This window comes from Anopheles merus, chromosome 3R, assembly GCF_017562075.2.
Source record: "Anopheles merus strain MAF chromosome 3R, AmerM5.1, whole genome shotgun sequence".
NCBI lineage: Eukaryota > Metazoa > Arthropoda > Insecta > Diptera > Culicidae > Anopheles > Anopheles merus.
Window position 1 is genome coordinate 35,617,176 of NC_054084.1, and position 18,770 is coordinate 35,635,945.

Consider the following 18,770-nt stretch of genomic DNA (forward strand, 5'->3'; position numbering starts at 1 on the left):
AAAGGAAAGCACTTTTCGTCCCCCATTTCCTGCGGACGGACGGACGGTATGCACTTTCTGGTGACAAAATTGACGGTAATAGAGAGCAGCCGCCGTCACACCGTCACATTAAGTGGATGTGACAATATTTTGTCCTCTGCCACCGGTTTCCATTCCCTTCCCAAACAGCTTCTTCAGTTGCTTCGGTTGGTAGGAAGTAAAAGACGAAAAAGGAAACATGATTGATTGATATTGATTTGCACAAAGTGGCGGAGCTCGGCATACTGAACAATTGATTGCGGGCCGATGAATTATTGCCATCCGGTAGCATCCGCTGTCGTTCGTGTAAGACGTATTTTTACACATTTTTAAGCGTTATTTATAAGTAGTTTTGAGAGTAAATTTATCGAAAGTCCTTATATCACAAATTAATCAAAAATAAATAAACACAAACAAAACAACTTAAAAATGTCTACTATAGTTCAAATAATACATCTGTTGTAGAGTGAAAAAAAAAACTCCATGACCCTTATAATAGGCATCATGTTCTAAAAACATCCAAAAACGTGGAAAATCAGAGAAAAAATACCCGAAAAAACCGTGTCAGCATCGTGTGCCGTTGTGGTGGGATCGGGTCGGTGGGATTTGCCTAATTGAATTTGATTTGATTTGTTTATGCTAATTATGATTTCGGGTCGGGTGTGGGTGTGTGTGTGTGTGAGTGTCTGCTGTTTTTTTGCACCCGTTTTTGTTGTCCCAAATCTCCACCCAGCAGCAGCAGTTTGGATTGTTTGGTGCTTTTTTGCTGTTTTTGCTGCCAACCCCCCGATTTAATAATGCTTTTAACGGGTGTGTTAATGAGTGCTTACAATAGAGGTGCTGGAGCGAAATTAAACGATACCACCGTTTCCCCCAAAACAACAGCCAAATCATAGCATTTCGACCCGCACGGTAGCGCACAAAATGATGATCCTGTATGTGGCAAAGCGAGCTTGCCAACCAAAAAAAAAAAAGAAAAAAAGGACCTGCAAATACCACCAAACGGTAAAAGAGTGAAAGCGACACGAGAGGAAAGGAGAACAATCGACACCGAAACACCTCCCCCCCCCCCAGTACGTTTCGCCCTGGCAAATGGTAATGAGATTCTAATCGCATCGAAAAACATCAATTCTCGCCTAATTGAATTTCAGTCCGGCATGAAATGAATGCGCAGCAGTCAGAAAAACAATGAGATGGAACGACAATGAGTGAGTAAGGCTACCTCGGACCAAAAAACGCACAGTAGAAAGCAAATCCCACCACCAACGGGCTAATTAATTCGTACCATACCCGGCAACCGAACTCGACCGCCCAACGCGTGTCCCATTTGTACTAAAGCCCAAGCCCCACAAAAAAGTACCTTTTCCATCGTACCCAGTCACCAACACAAACCAAACGCGGCAGACGCGCGTAAAGGGACCACAGAACCCTGCCCGGAAGTAGTGCCATGCGGAGAGCAGCGAGAAGAAAAGGGATGTTTAACAATTCATAAGTCTTTGCGTAGCACGGGAACCGTACCCGAGCGAGCGAATGGAATGCTATTTGTTGGGGGGGGGGGGGGGCAAAAAGTTTCCTCATTAGGCAGTTACAGACAAGGTGTGATGGCCACCGTGCTTCCCTTGTATCCGCGTGTAAGCCGAAGGGATAAGGCAACAACACCACCGCCGTCGCCGCCCCACACTTTGTGGCGTGTTTTCTGGCGATGGTGATCTGAACCACGATCAGAACTACCACCACAACCACCACCACCGCCGCCGCCGCAGCACCGCAGGAAACCACCGGAACCGATCCAGCTGTTTGCCATTAATCATTTTGCACCTTTTGTCGGTGAAACAAACAAACATTATAACTTTCGGAAATTTTCTAATCTGCGGCCAAGGAGCTAGTAGGGTGTGGCTCCGTGTGGCGTACTTGCGGGATGTGAGGGTTGGTTTTGGGAGGATGTTTTGGGGCAGAGGAGGAACAAAGTTTCCTTACACTTTCGCATTCTTTGCACAATGAGATTTCAGTGGTCGTTTAAAGGAGCGGTATTATTAATATGTGACTAAAACTGTTGGAGTTTGTATCTTCACTGGATTTTTAATGGAAAGTGCTGTGGCTTTATATGTAAAATTGATCGATTTGATATTGTGTATTTCTAAGGTCTTGTTCTTGTTCTTGTTCTTGTTCTTGTTCTTGTTCTTGTTCTTGTTCTTGTTCTTGTTCTTGTTCTTGTTCTTGTTCTTGTTCTTGTTCTTGTTCTTGTTCTTGTTCTTGTTCTTGTTCTTGTTCTTGTTCTTGTTCTTGTTCTTGTTCTTGTTCTTGTTCTTGTTCTTGTTCTTGTTCTTGTTCTTGTTCTTGTTCTTGTTCTTGTTCTTGTTCTTGTTCTTGTTCTTGTTCTTGTTCTTGTTCTTGTTCTTGTTCTTGTTCTTGTTCATGTTCTTGTTCTTGTTCTTGTTCTTGTTTATTTTTTCTTATTTATTTATATCTTTTCTGACACAATCCGACCTAACTCAAGTTTTCAATAAAAAATCAACAAAAAATCAAATATAAACAAATACAAAGTTTGTCCTTCTCCATATTCCACTACTTTCCATTGTTCACATGCCGCTGCGGAGATCATTATAAGGCCCATCCAGCGCAGCACAAGATGAGCTCATCTAGTCGTTTCCGTGACCGATGATGGCGGTAACGAGTGGTTTCAACGTTGGGATGTAGGGGAAGAGATTGGGGTTGCCTTTGCTACAGCAAGCAGCAGTAGTAGCAGCAACATTTCCACTTTATGACGTTCTGTGTAACGAACCACCAAACCCACCGCCAGACCCACACCAAGAACTACACCAGGCACGAACAGATAATCCGGATGATCTCTCTCGTCCGTAATTTCGCACCTCGTTGTACTAACGTCGCACAGGTCGCTTTTCGACCAACGGGCACCATTACTAGTAGCGCAATGGGTGTGGGAGCCAACATCTTCCACTGCCCCCTGCAGTTCCGACAACATTCCAATCAGCTTCTGGTACGCTGGGGGGGGGGGGGGAGGGTGAGAGAGCACCGTTGCTGAGGAATGCTGCCGTGATGCTGATACTTGTAAAACATTATTATTATTGTGAGAACGGCACCAACTGGTGTTACGGTGTACACACGCGGTGCGGTCGGTTGCTCGCGACCGGTAGGTTAGAGGGCCGTTCTTAAGCCCCGAGTTTGCCGCAGGACGATGGCTTTCGTGCTGAACAATAGTGCCGCCCGTCGGAAGTTGATGAGAGATTTTTAATGTAACCAATGTGGCCACAGCAGGGAAGAGTACTGGGGAATGGTGAAACGGTTCCGCAAAGGTACGACGACGGCATACATCCCTGAGGGGCATCCGTTTCTCTCTGCTCGATGCTCTGGTTGAAAGCTGTACCGTAAGGTGTGGTTTTTTTTTAAAGAGGGAATTCAACAGTGGAGAAGTGGAAAAAAACATCATGAAATATGATTGTCGTTGAAAAGGGCAACATGGAATTAATCTAAGCATAGCATTTTATTTCCTATTTCCGGTGGAAAATGATGGTAATAAAGAGGGTTTATTATAAATCAACTTAAGGTAAAGCCTTGTATGCTTGCGTGAAAAAGTCTCCCGTACTAAACGAAGGACAATTTGTTGGTTTTGTCATCTCTTTTTGGTTTGGATAAACAAAGCATTTTCTTAAGAAAAAAGGTTGATAAGTAAATTTATAGCAATTTCAATTCCAATTCGCCCTTCAGCATGTTTTTGGTCTTTTTAAAGAGTAAAATAATAAAAAAATCCTTTATATTTATTTAAAAAAAATCCCTTATAAAATTTCAAATGCGGTTTTGGAATCATTTGCAACGGAATAAAATCATCAACCATCCATCAACCAGTACCTCAAATCTCAACTAATTAATCGCCTACAGCGTTCATCGATTCCTTTTGAAATGCCCCAAATCCAATACTTATCCAGTGAATTGGCACTTTTTTCCCTCACACACTCTACCCCTCTCTCACACAGGGGTAAAATAATCAATCTGCACGATTTTTGTTGGTGCTCGATCGAAACACTCGATCAGTGATGGAGGAGGGCATAGCCCGTGGGCGATTAGATGGGTACGAGGGCACAAAAACACCATCTCTATTACATATCGATTATTTATTTTACATCAATATTTCAATTCGCTCGCCGAGAGCCCGTGTGCACAATCAATCTCGATGTGGTGGGGGGGGGAGAGGCACAGTGTACGATGGTACAGTAGTGTATGAGGATTTTCTGCCAATGTCATTACTGTGGCACTGCCGGGTTGGTTCGGTGTTTTCCCCATTTGTTGGGCAATGCTATATGCTGGCTTGTTATGGGCACGGAAACGGAATCCATGGACAGAAGGCGGAAAAGGGGAGCAAGAAGGGATAGGGATGAGCATAAACACAGAAAAGCAGCCAGCGTTTGTTGGCAAAGGCGAAGAACCGATGCGGTGGATGAATGGGTATTGTGTACTGAAAGAGATACGAGTCCTAAAATGTGTCATTTGGCAAAGTGGAAGCTTTAGGTGTAACCGATGGAAAGCAGGGATGGTGGAAAAAGGGCTGTCCTATCTTCCTAGATCCCACTTTAAATTCCAAAAATGTTAACGATTCGTAGTTTTTACTTTACCGGAAAAAAACGAAAAAAGCAATAATTTATGCTTATACATATTGAACTTATGTTGCTACGTGTGCAGCAATTGGTTCTTTGGAACCGCTTCCTAATTGGTCCTGTTCTGGGAGATCCAGCTATCACACAGGCTAATCCTGTCGTCCCTTTATGTGTACCTAGTACGCCATCTGTCGGGTAAAGTGGGTACTTGATCGAGCTGATCTTGACAGATCGATATTTACTATACATGTAATACGGTGCCTGTCTAGAACGCATGTGGTCGATATCGTGCTAACAACTTATATAGGGAGAAAAAATCCTGAGATGAAAATTGGTTAAAATGCAAAATTGAGCAACATTACACGTAGAGATGGGAACAAAGAACGAAAACTTGTGCAGTTCGTTCAGTTCTTTTAAGTGAGCTAATCAATTGGGTTAAATTGTTTGAGTGTAGATCGTCTGCATGTAGTGCAAATCAGAAAGGATTTGGAAGGCTCTTGTGAACTGCCTGTTGATTGAACGAACGAATGAGCTAATGATGGGAATGACTATTCAGTAGCGTAGTTTAACTCAGCACATACTTAAATGCCTAATTCACTTTCTGAGAGTCTTGGAAACTACTGTCGATGTGAGGAATTAAGTCACTTTTGATTGATTTAGCCCTCAAAAGTGTTATTTAAGTTCACTAGCAGTCTAAGTTTAGCATATACTTAAATACCTTATTCCTTTTCTAAAGGCCGGGGGACATTGTCCGTACTCGCTATTGTAATTTTGATTTTTACTAGCGCATCTGGCGACGGCTGACCGAAGCATTTTGCCAAACAATTTGGAATCACTTCAGGAAATATGTTATTTATCCATGGTTTTTACTTAAGCTGGACTGGAAAAGCTTTGTAATTGATAGGTGAATATGTTGTGCAAGTATTTCAGCCATTTTCACATCGAAAAATGATGAAAATAATACTTTATTTTGAGATCCAGTACAACCATTCCCTCGATGATAAAAAAAAAACTTCATCCAGTCGCCGCCAGATGCGCTAGTGAAAATCGAAACTACACTAACGAGTACGGACAATGTCCCCCGGCCTTAAGAGGTATGGAAACTACTGTCGAAGTAAACAGTTATTAAATTAAATTAAACTCTCAAAAGAGTTATTTAAGCACACTAATTACTTAAAGCATTTTGAGTGAGCATGAAGAGTTGAATCTCTAAAGAGTTTAATCAGCTCTTTATGATGACCTAGTTAAACTCATTCACTGCAAACTTAAACTCAGACTCAGAATGTTTGGAAAACAGCCTATTTTCCAATACTTTTCCCAGCAAAAAACGAACACGCCAATGATAAGGTAGAAGATAAGTTATTGAGAATAAAAAGCACCTTCCTACCTAGCTATGGCTATAGCCCTACAACATACACCATCATTTCGATACCTTTTCGGTGCCATTTCGGGGGCCACCCTTTTGTGTGCCACCGCTACCCGAACAACTAATGACACACACAGAGGAGAGGGCTGTGTGCGACATCAAAGGTAAACAATTTGTCACGTTCGGAGCAAAGCGCCAGCAAGGATATTGATGATACCGAATGTCGTACGCCGCCCCGTACCCAACCAACACAGCGCGAAAGGATTTTCCTCCTGATTTCCTTCTGCAACCAAACCGTCGCTTTGGGATGTAAAAAATATAGAACCGCGGCATCCCAACACCACACCAAGCCCACTAAAAAACAACTGGGAACTGGGGCAACGCCCGGCCTGTGGTAGTGATATGTGTGACAGCACACCAGAGTGAAGCAACGGCAGGCAAACAAAATAAAAAAAAAGCAGAAGACATCGCCGACTACGGCGCAGCGGCTTTGCGGAACAAAGTGAAATCACACTCGATGAATATTCAAAATGGATGAATAGGAAAATGCCATTTAGCCTTCAGCCGCCCGACCGCCCTGCTTCCGGGGCAAATCGGAAGTGAGTGATTTGTTGCGGGCGAGGCTGACTGGACGGGAAGCTGGAGAAGCTTGCGCTAATGGAATTGTCATCTGCCCGTTTCTCGCGGCAAGAAAACCTCGTACGCGTCAGCTGCGCGCCTCGGCAAAGGTCCACTTTGGCACCGCTCTATTTGCTGGCGAGCATGTGGCACATAATTGCTGTGCTCGATTACCCAGCGCTGGGTGACAGTCGTTCGGGAGTTAGCTTCATGAAGAAGGAAACCTTTTTTTGTTGTTGTCGCTTCATCTCTTGTGCTACATTTTTCTGGCGAAAATGATGTCACTTGCATGTATTCCATGGTAAAAATGGGATAATTTTGATCAATCTGCTCTGTAAGGTGTGATTTGTACGCGGATTGCATACCATTCAGGCGCATTTACCTGTGTGTAGGCAATTTGCCCTCGAAAAATGGTCTTTTTAAGTCAGTTCAACCTCTGAAAACGTAATTTGCAACAGTTTGTCTCACCGCAACAATGTAACGGGCCCAGATGTGGGTGCCATTCGAGTGCAAGCAAAATATACAACAAAAAAAAAACAATAAAACAAAAACATCCTCAGCAACACCCATCGTGCAAATGAATGATTTTTGCGAAATTGCCCCCAAAGTCGCACCAAATCCTGCACGCGTGATGTTTCGCCCAAGCAAACAAACTGGCCGCTCCGGATTATGGGCCATTCACAAGTGGTAGTGCGCCGCCGTACACACCATTTACAAGACCCACCGTACCCTCGCCGCACGTTCACTTACACCGCGCCTCGAGAAGAAGTGGCAGCAGCAGCAAGAAAGAAAAACAACGAACACGTGGCTACAAAGCACTGCCCGGCCGTTGATACTCCAGCACGAAGCGATTGCCCCGCTTTTAGGTGGATTAGCTACCGCCGGCAGAATGTGCCCGTTGCGCTGCGGAACAAACGGAACAAGTCGACGGCGACAGGGTTTGTTCGGAAATTTGCCAACAATCCCACAGCGACGCACGCTGGAAACCCGATCAGAAGATCTGCTCCCATCTGTTAAACTAATCAAAAGCCATCAGTCAGATTGCTTTCGGGGCTTGGGGAACGGGTCGGGCGGTTTTGGAACGAGCGGCCTGAACGATGACAGTGTCAGCGCTGCGTCTGGCGGTTGCGGAACGGCCTAATAGATTTTCCAACGCGCGCGCTCTGTGATGTTAAGCTTTCCTCAGCCGCCACATGTGTTATGTAGTGCAATCGTTAAATCTTCATGTCGTTGTTGGTATAAAGAAGTCTTATTAAGCGACAAGTACTACAAACTAGGCTGTAATTTTGTGTTTCATAGCTTGGAGAATTAGAAAATTGATTATTTTCTTATAATTTTCGAACAAAGCATCTGCGCTTAATTTTGGTTTCTGTCTTTGTCGTAAGGGTTTTAGGTACAATTTTTTTAAATTGTGTTAGCAAGTTCGTCCCCAAACATCAATCTCTCAGCGCGATTCTATACATTTCACAGCTAATCTGTGCGTGTCTCGCTCTCTCTCTCTCTCTCTTTCTTTCTCCACAAATAGTACTATATTTCACCATTTCCGAAACATTACCACACACACACACGCATTGCCATTGCCGGGTAATCACTTCTCCAGCTACGCGCGTAAGAAGTAACAGCAAGAACAGTCCCAAGCTGTCGCGCAAGACGCAGCGCAATCAGCAACAGCTTCATAACGCACCCGGCAGTAAAAGCCCATGCGCAGCCCGACTTCCGATCAGTCGGTGATCGTTGTTCGTGGCCTGCAGATCGGAGTGTCCGGTGCCGTGAAAAGTAGGTGCAATTGTGTAGTTAGAGGTTCATCTTTACATTCGGCTGTGTTTGAAATATTAGAAATTGTATAACGTTAAAAGTTGTGCGCTCAGTTCAGCTCAAACCAAATGACAGCATTGAAGCGAGATCAGTTTGCGAAACTAAAAGTGCTCAGTGCCCATGCAGTGTGGTTGCTTCGGAAGTTTATCAAAAGCACTTTCCTGTGTAACAGCGTGCGCTTAGATTGGACTGGTAGCCTAATTTTAGTGTGCCACGCAAACTAAGCTGGTTGATAAGAATACAGTTGGCCCCTATATTCCAGCTATATCTAATGCCGAAATTGTGGGAACATGCTGTCGCTGAGTGTGCAGGATTGATAAAGTGACCAAGAAGCGAACAGGCAAAGAGGAAAGGTTAAAATAAAAAAGCGTGTGTTGGAACGGGTCAAGCAGTTCCAACATCTAGTGACACAGTTTCGTACGGTGCTCTACATTACGGATTACTTTTTTCTCAATTTTATAAAATGATCTTACTGTGATTTAAATTTCAATTTTCGTTTAGTGTTTTTACCAAAAATTTAACTTTGTTTTCCCTCTTCCCTGGCTTTTGCTGCAGTGAAATCATCCGACACCGGAAGCGACAGAGATGTAATGTCTGACGAGTAAACGTCCTCAAAAATTAATCGTTAATTAAATGTGCGTTAGTGCTTGCGGTTTGAGTAAAGTGAAAAGCGTAAAGCTATTGACAGGTTTAATCACAGGGAGGAATAAAAATCACGTTAAATAACGGCTGCGTGTGTATGCGCCAGGAGTGGAATTTTTCGTTCCGTTCCGAGGCGCTATAGAGGACATGCAGCAGACGCATCCACAGTACGTCAGCGTGTCCTTTCAACGGCCCCGGGGGCGAAGGAAGCGACACACGATGAGCACCCCAAGCTGGCGGTATGGTTTGCGGCGGGTGCCATCGTTACTGTTGCCCCTGTTGATCGTGGGCGTTTTCGCTAGTGGGCTAGTTGCATATGCAGCTGCCGAACCACGAACGGGTAAGTAGTCAAGAGAGTCCCACACTAACAAAATTCAGATAAAAATTGTGAAGCAAACCTTTAGTGTTCAAAATGATTATAGCTATACGCCTAAAAGTATGCAATTTGTAAGCATAAAGGGATTTTTAATCGTTACTTCACCGTTATGTGTAAAATGATGCAGATAGATTGAACTGCGGAAAAAATATTTAGATTTTGGAATATTCAAAACAATAGCCCATTTGATATTTTAAAATAAGTAAATGAATAAAAACAAATAAACTAAAGACTAAAGATGCTGTCAGTGCAAATTAACATGTACTACCGTAGGATAAAGCATGTAAACCTAACCGATTATTGACCGATCGGCACACTCCCATATCCCTTTGATTTGCGTCCCGCCGCACCAGAGGCGTTGTAATCGTTGTAATCATAATGATAATCGCACCGCCAGCAACATCATAAGCACTGTCCGTGTCAACGCTTTGGGGAACGCCACGCTGTTAATCTGCGTAAACACACCAGCAGCACACGCACACGCGGCAATGGGGTTGGCGAATGACACGCGATTCCAAGCGCAAAAACGGCTGCAAACGAAGGCTTATGGAAATTTATGGGTTTTAAATCATTGCTCTTCACTGTCCCCATGTCTTGCGTTCGGAGATGATGGGTGTAATGTGCATCACTGCACCGCCATACATTGTTACGCGCCATGTGTAGGCCACGGACATGTGTTGTAATTAATCTACATCGAGTGCGAAAGGGAGGCGCGCGATACAATCGACAACTTTAAAACCACACACACATTGGAACATTGTATGGGCGGTGGGCGATGGGGCTGAAGAATGTATTAAATTGCTTGCTGTGGTGTTATCCGGCATCACGTACGCTCATTGTCGCAAAAGTCTAACAAAAAAAAAAAAAAGAAAAGCTCACAAAACTCGGTCAGCTAGAGTTAGGCTCTCTCGGTTGTTGTTGGGTGCATTTAAATATTGCACAATGAACCAAAAGTGTGGATCGCAACAGCAGGGCTTAGTCGTTTTTGTTGAAGGGGTTGGACATAGGAAACACGCTAATTCTTTGCGTTTTGCATTGTTGAACAATGGGGAAACCTAGCACACATGCACATGGTTCGGGCTCGGGTTGTAAATTATTAATGAAATACACCCAAAACACAATCACTAATCTCTGTACGATTTTCAGAGCCTGTCGCACAGCTTTATCCTTATTCGATATCGCAATTCGAAAATCGTTTCAATTTTATTTAGACAATTGTCACGCTACTGGGTGTAAATGGTCTTTGTTTTTTAATCATTTACGATGTCTAGAACGATCACGTGCGATTTAAAATATTTTCGATGGAATTGATATCATATTTTTGTCATTAAGAGTTTGTTTTGTTTATTGTTTAAGATGAAAGATCCCATTTTGAGTATGCAAGTTTCGATGAATCGAATATTCATGCCGAATATTCAATGTATAGAAGTTTACTTTAGTCCATGGAAAATCGAATGCAGGCTTCATAGGGTAATTGAAAGCACCTGAAGGGTGTTTGGCTACACAGACATCTCAAATATTATTGACTATTTCCCAAATTTCATTGGGAAAACGTCAATAAACCATGGGAAACCCTACAAGTACGCAATAGAACCAGTCCGTCTCTGCTAATACTGATACTACTACTGAAATGATACTGTTTGGGATTTGGGTTTTGAAAAAAATCCTCTCATCTTTAGACGAATTCACAATAAACTTAGAGATAATCAAAAATATTGGGGGTTATTAGCCAAAGCCAAAAACCCCTGTAGTGGAAGTAGTTCTTAGTAGATGCAATAATATTCACTTACCTTTCAATGTCTTCAGATGGTCTCGTCGACATGATTGAGCAGTTCGGGATGCCGACCCTTCCGTCCGGCGTATCCCCCACGACCGGGATGTGCAACGGCAGCCGCAACCAGTACCAGCCCCATCCAGAACCGGCCTACAGCATGAACCAAGACACGGTGCTCAGCATACCGACGATCGAAAGCTTTCCGGATGGGTTTCCGCTCGATTTTTCGCTGCTGGTTACGCTACGGGCCAGTCCAAACCTCGAGCGAGCGCCACTGTTTGCGGTGTATTCGAGCGATTCGGATGAGATACTGATGTTGATGGTTGGGCGGGATGTGGCCCTGTACTACTACGACGGCAATCCGGAGGATGACGAGCAGGACCAGTACCAGAACATGGTCAGCTTCGGTGTGAGCATCGACGACGGACGGTGGCACCGGTTGGGCGTGAGCGTGAAGGGTAACTCGGTTACGCTGATCCTGGACTGTGGTACACAGATTACGCGTCCGCTGAACCGAAGGCCTGGAGTGCCGCTGGTGACCGATGGGCTCATCCTGACTGGGGTGCAGCTGAACGAGGAGAATGGATTCTTTACGGTGCGTTACTTGGATGCCGCTGACTACTAAGATCGGTAGAATGTATTGAATTTGAATTTCCAGGGTGATCTCCAACTCTTCATGATCGCAAACACACCGGATGAGGCGTACAACATCTGCACCAAATATGCTCCAGATTGTCTGGGAGGATCCGGTGGAGCTTCAACATCTTCCGGTGGGTCTTCGGGATCTTCCTCCACAGTAACACGCACCGTCACGATACAAAGCACACGGACGGTATCGAACGGTACTGTAGGTGGATCAGCAAGTCGTACCCAGAGTAGCAGCAGTTCCAGCTCTAGCTCTAGTTCTAGTGCTAGTGGAAGGGCTTCCTCACAAGCGGGTGGTGCCAGCATTCGTGATCAGGTGCTGCGAGAGTCAGTATCCGTTGCAGGTGGAAGTGGTAGTAGTGTAGGAAATTCACGATCGAAACAGGCATCAGCTGCTGCCGCTAGTTCGAGAGGTTCCGGAAGAGACTTCGTTGATCTGTACGGTGATGGCGAAGGCCTGGAAGTAATTGGAGATGATGATGACTACTACAACAATCTGGAGTTTGGTGGCGATCTGAGTCGAGTGAATACTGCTGAGACTGGTGCACGAAATCGAACTGCTGCCGCTAGTCCAGGAGCGTACGATCAGCTGCGTCCTGGAGTGCTTCCTCTGCCCGATCCAGAGTACGATGCTTCCGCCGGAGGAGATCCAAGATTGAGTGGTGCTGGAGGTCCAACTGGAAGTCCTCGCGATGGTACGGAGAACCGTACCAGGACAGAACCTGGCAATGGTTATGGTCCAGAGTTTGAGGAAGAAGAGGTAATTCAGGAAATTCGATTCTGCGGAAGTTCTGTAATACAGTGTGACTTGTTTTTTATTTTTTTCTAAAGGACCGATCAGTTGGATTTCCTGCCCAATCTACCGTTACCATCGTGGGAGGTGTGAAGACCATTCGAGGACCTCGTGGACCACCGGGAGAACCTGGTCCGAAAGGTGATCCGGGTCGCGATGGATTGAACGGACAATCAGGACCTCCGGGACCACCGGGCCATGTGTTCATGATGCCACTGACCTCAGCCGGCAATGAAAAGGGTCCAGACTCGCAGGCAGAAGCACTAAGACAGATGCTGTCCCAGCATATGACGGCGATGCGCGGTGCCGACGGTCCAATGGGTTTGACCGGAGTGCCAGGGTCAGTAGGGCCTCCGGGGCCTGAGGGTGCCAAAGGAGAACCGGGCGATGTTGGTGAACCGGTAAGGAGTTGTTTTCCATTACACTTCCTGCAGTTTGATGGACTGCATTTGAAATGTCTTTCTTCTAGGGACCGATTGGACCTCGCGGAGGTGTCGGAGCAAAAGGACGCGAGGGACGTCGTGGCCGATCCGGACGAGACGGCGAACGAGGAGCAACCGGGCTGCAGGGTGTCAAGGGCGAGCAAGGCCCTATCGGACTCCCCGGCTTCCCGGGCGAGAAAGGTGAACGGGGTCGACAGGGTGCGTCCGGAGAGAAGGGAAGCCAAGGACACGATGGCGCACAAGGCGAAGACGGTCCGCCAGGATTGCCCGGTATGCCGGGTGAACTAGGACCGCGTGGATTCACAGGTCCACGTGGATTTCCCGGCCCATCGGGGAATCCCGGTCTTCCCGGGTCTGAAGGTATTCCAGGCTCGAAAGGAAACCCAGGCCCCCAGGGTCAACCGGGTGCACCAGGTCAAACAGGTTCTACCGGCCCGGTAGGTCCACCGGGACCGCAAGGAAATCTTGGACCACCGGGCATTCCCGGTCCACATGGAAAACCGGGCCTGCCCGGACTTCCCGGAGCTGATGGTCCACCCGGTCGTGACGGTAATCCAGGTATCGCCGGACCGAAAGGTGATGTAGGACCACAGGGCGTTCAGGGTCCGATAGGATTCCCGGGCAACCGGGGGCCGAAGGGTGACGATGGTGAACGAGGCTCTGCCGGTGATAAGGGCGAAAAAGGTGAGCAGGGACACGATGGCGATAAGGGCGATATGGGAACGCCGGGCGAACGAGGCCATCCTGGAGTGACGGGAGCACCGGGATCGGAAGGACCCGAGGGACCGAAAGGTTTCGAGGGACCGCGCGGTGAGACGGGCATGATGGGACTGACCGGCGACAAGGGCAAGCAGGGCGTGCAGGGTTTCCCGGGCTATCCAGGACCGCCGGGCGACAAGGGCGATAAGGGTTCGTTCGGGATGGCCGGCCTGCCAGGTGAAAAGGGCGAACGGGTAAGTGATGGAAGGGTTTAGAGATGTACATCCAAAGTAAGAATGCATGGACTGGAAGTAAACGTGTTCTTTTTAATTTACAGGGCAATACAGGACTTCAAGGCGAACGTGGCGAAGTTGGACCAAGAGTAAGTAGTCCCTCGAATAAAGGAATCATTATCAATCGTCATCAACATTGGATTGTTGCTCCTCTTTGCTAGGGTTTCCGAGGACCCCGCGGAAGACGCGGTGCTGATGGAGCTACCGGCCCCAAAGGTGACACCGGTCAGCCAGGCTCACCGGGCGCACAGGGAGAAATCGGCATGCAAGGACCGGAAGGACCGCGTGGCTTTATCGGACTTCCAGGGCCACCGGGCAATAATGGCAAGGATGGACCCCCGGGAGCTTCGGGCGAACGAGGACCACCGGTAAGAAGGTCATTTACTGCACAATTTCAGTCTACTTCACTCATTCGCTATTTTTAAGGGTGAAAACGGAAATCCAGGCCCCATCGGTGCTCCCGGTGTTGTAGGGCCGCAAGGACCGACGGGTGAGCCAGGACCGGTAGGAGAACCGGGTATACCAGGATTGCCAGGGCTTCCAGGCGAACCGGGCGTACCAGGCGACACTGGCAAGGAAGGACAGTCCGGACCACCTGGACCTCCTGGCAAGAATGGCCCACAGGGAGGTCAGGGTCTGCCAGGATTCCCGGGCGAACGAGGCATGATGGGAATGCCGGGACTTCCCGGTCTAAAGGGAGAGCTCGGACTACCCGGACTGTCGGGGCCAATCGGGGACAAGGGCCAACCCGGAGAGCCCGGTAAGGAAGGTCCTCCCGGAGCGGAAGGACGTCCAGGACCGCCCGGACCACCGGGTCCAGGAGGAGCAAAGGGTGAGCGGGGTGAGCAGGGACTGGTTGGACCGGTCGGACGAGACGGTTTGCCCGGACAGCGTGGTTTAGCTGGACCGCCTGGCCCTGTGGGACCACCGGGCGAGGACGGCGACAAGGGTGACATGGGCCCGCCGGGCGAGAAGGGTTTCAAGGGTGCCCAAGGTGAAGCGGTAAGTAAGAAAGACTTTAAGGGGACATTATAATGTTACTAAAATCGATTGTTTCCCCGCCTTCAGGGACCCGTTGGTTCGCCCGGATCACAAGGAAGTCGAGGAGAACCGGGAGCCGTTGGACCTCAAGGCGAAAAGGGACCTCCAGGAGAGATTGGACGCACTGGACCGAAGGGTGAGGATGGACCGACCGGGTTGCCTGGATCACCAGGACCAGCGGGGCCACAGGGCATGCCTGGACCTCCGGGTATGAAGGGAGGTCGAGGTGACGATGGTCCTCCAGGATCGATTGGACCGGCTGGACCACCAGGAGAGCCGGGTCGTCGTGGCCCACGTGGTGCTGAGGGTGGTCCTGGAGCTCCAGGATCTCCTGGGCCGCAGGGAATTGCCGGTGAACCCGGTACACAAGGACCTCCTGGACCAATCGGACCCGAGGGCAAGGAGGGCGAGAAAGGATCGATCGGACCGAAGGGTGAGGAAGGAAAGTCTGGACCACCGGGTCCTCCAGGCAAACGAGGGCAGCCAGGCTTGGAAGGACCGAAGGGAGTTGCTGGTCCACCAGGATTCCCGGGTAATCCGGGTGAGCCGGGACTTGTGGGACCGAAAGGCGATGTAGGAAAGGACGGAGACGACGGAAAGCAAGGTGAACCAGGATTGCCTGGTGAGCCAGGACCACCAGGACCTGCCGGAGAAATTGGACCCCCAGGAAAACTGGGACCCGAAGGACCTGCAGGACTGCAAGGAACGACGGGATTGGCGGGCGAAAAGGGCGACCGTGGATTGCCAGGTCCTCAAGGAAATCAGGGACTCACCGGCCCTCAAGGAATGCCTGGACCGCAAGGTCCTCCAGGTCTACGAGGTTCTCCAGGACCATCGGTAAGTTGTGGAATTAACTCTACACATTGAAGCACCGCTAATGCGTGTCCTCTTTCAGGGCGAAATTGGTCCCGTAGGTAAACCGGGCGAAAGTGGAGCACCGGGCAAGGCGGGCGAAGTCGGCACCAAGGGCCCGAAAGGTGATCGCGGGCGCCGTGGCCTGAAAGGACATCGCGGTGAGCTTGGACTTGTTGGGCTGAAGGGTGACGCCGGCGAGAAGGGTGACAAGGGCGTCCGTGGACTGCCCGGTCCGGAAGGCTCCAAGGGCGAACCGGGCCCGGTGGGACCGCTGGGGCTGAAAGGTAACGATGGACCACAGGGACCGCCTGGAAACGATGGTCCGCTGGGTCCGAAAGGCACGGAAGGTGTGGCAGGGCTACGGGGTGAGCCAGGACCTCCGGGACCACCGGGACCGCCCGGACCGCCAGCCGATGCACCACTTATCCCACCGGAGCTGCTGTTCCGCATGAACGAGTTCACCATGACCAAGGGCGAAGATCGACAGAAACGTGAGGCTGGCGATGGGGCGGCAACGGAGCTGGACGACGAGCTGCTCGAGGTGGACGACTTCGACGAGGAGATACTGAAGGTGGAACCGCGCAAGAAGAGCAAAAAGAAGAAGACAAAATCGAAGGCGTCGGATTTGGGACCGAAGTTCCTGGACATGTACAGCTCGATCTACTCAATGCGCCAGGAGCTGGATCGGATACGGAAACCGGTCGGTACGCGGGAGAATCCGGCCCGTACGTGTCGCGATCTGCACCATGGACATCCTCAGTTTAAGGATGGTAAGTGTTTGTGGAGGGTCTGGAAGGGGATTTTGGCTACACAATGGTTTGATTTTTCCCAAATTCCCAACAGGCTGGTACTGGATCGATCCCAATCTCGGCATGGGAGATGACGCGGTGTACGTGTTCTGTAACATGACGGCGGCAGGCGAAACTTGCGTCTTCCCGGACATTCACAGCTCGCAGATGCCGACAATACCGTGGCGCAAGGAGAACGACAAAACCGACTGGTACTCGAACCTGCGCGGAGGTTTCAGGGTGAGTTGTGCGATGCAAAGCTGTGGCTGGAAGATCGCCAGGATCATTGATTGCAAATGTTCACTCAATATCGTTGCAGATATCGTACGAAACGGTTGGGACCGTGCAGATGACCTTCCTGCGGCTGCTTTCCCAGGAAGCGTACCAGAACTTTACGTACGCCTGCATGAACAGTGTCGCGTGGTACAGCACGAAAGATGAAAGCTACGACAATGCGATACGGTTTTTGGGCGAGAATGAGATCGACATTGGGTATGACAATTCGAAGATCAAACCTACCGTCTTGGTGGACGGCTGCAAGACGGGCCGGAGCAAGAGCGAGACGGTGTTCGAGGTACGCACGCCTAAACTGCAGTATCTGCCCATTATCGACTTCTACCCCGTTGACTACGGACTGCCGCAGCAAGCGTTCGGTTTCCAGGTGGGGCCAGTTTGCTTTAAATGACAGAGCTTCGATCGATTAAAAAATACAAGCAAAAGGATATTTTATCATCGTTAAACATGTATATGATTTGTGAGGTAATCGGAGCATAGTTGTTGGTTTAAGATTAGTATTTAAAAGATAAAAAGACACACACACACAACGCGCGAAGCAAGACGAAGAGGAATCGAGGATAGCTTAAGAACATCGAGATAGTATTTAGGACGATAAGAACGAACATTTACCGATAGGACTGAGCACATTTTTTAGTCAGGAGAGGAATCGACCGATGATCAGAGGGAATAGCAATCACACACCTTCCAATCATTGTCACCATTGTTGTTAGACCTGTTCTAAGATGTACATAGATATCTTTCCCCATTCCACACATTTTTAGAAAAAAACACACACACACACACAAATACGCGCACGTGCATTAGAGAAAAAAAGGATTTGGAAAGAAGGAGCAGCATAATGTATAGAACCGCGAACACCACGAAAAGCTAAGTGATGCTCCAGGCACTGCCAAAGATCGTTTGTTGTTGGAGAATAAACCCAACCCGCAAAAGGCGGTTTTCGCCGCGATTTTCGACCAAGCGAAAATAAAAATTATCCCAACCCGCAAAATCCGCCGTTGCTATAAAATCTACGACGTCGAGTAGACGTCGAGTGAACGTCGACTGGACGTCGAGTCTACGTCGAGTTAAATAGTTTACTCGACCAAGCGAATTTTTGAAATAGATTTCACGGCGAAAAACATCAAAATTATGGGTGGTTTTGCTGATTTTGGGTTGTTGTATAGAATAGCAGCCACAAAAAATAAATTTTATAGATGGCTAGAAAAAGATGATTCTTGCTCTCCCCCTTACTCCTTGCTTGTCGGTTGTGGCGATCACACCAGCTGTTCATATGCTGCTAGTGGTGGGAGTGATAGCGCTTGTCTGCTGTCTTCTTTATCCGTTCTACCAGATCACAGTTGATTTGTGTGACGTCGCTTCGCATCGCCTCCTTCATTCCCCTCTTTCTCCCAGCGGCTATTGGCGAATGCTTGACCTTGTGTGAGCGCGCTTGACTTGGGGTTATTGTTTTTTTCCTTCCCGTTTTTTTTGGCTGCTGATGCATTGCGCGTTGCCTGCAGCAGCCGTCGTTCGAATCCGGATTTGATAACCGCGCAAGTTGTCGTGTGGATGTATGAATCGATCTACCGTTGGAGCTATTTGCCGGATCGATTGAATGCATGCTTCGTACGGGTTTTATATTGTTTGTTAGTGCAGTTAGTTGCGCTTGTGCAAAAAAAAAAAGAATCAATCAAAGGACAATTAGCAATACAGTA

General features: G+C 48.1%; 1 protein-coding gene across 1 annotated transcript; it reads left to right on the forward strand.

Moving 5' to 3' along the window:
- Nucleotides 1-8,282: 8,282 nt before the first annotated feature.
- On the forward strand, nt 8,283-17,829 carry LOC121596235 (collagen alpha-1(V) chain-like). Its single transcript, XM_041920999.1, has 13 exons — nt 8,283-8,388; nt 8,983-9,409; nt 11,252-11,814; nt 11,878-12,624; nt 12,696-13,058; nt 13,127-14,053; nt 14,137-14,181; nt 14,254-14,460; nt 14,519-15,094; nt 15,161-15,970; nt 16,029-16,758; nt 16,832-17,016; nt 17,096-17,829. Exons 2-13 carry the CDS (start codon nt 9,217-9,219, stop codon nt 17,459-17,461), a joined length of 5,712 nt encoding a protein of 1,903 aa, XP_041776933.1. The 5' UTR covers nt 8,283-8,388; nt 8,983-9,216; the 3' UTR covers nt 17,462-17,829.
- Nucleotides 17,830-18,770: the final 941 nt, after the last annotated feature.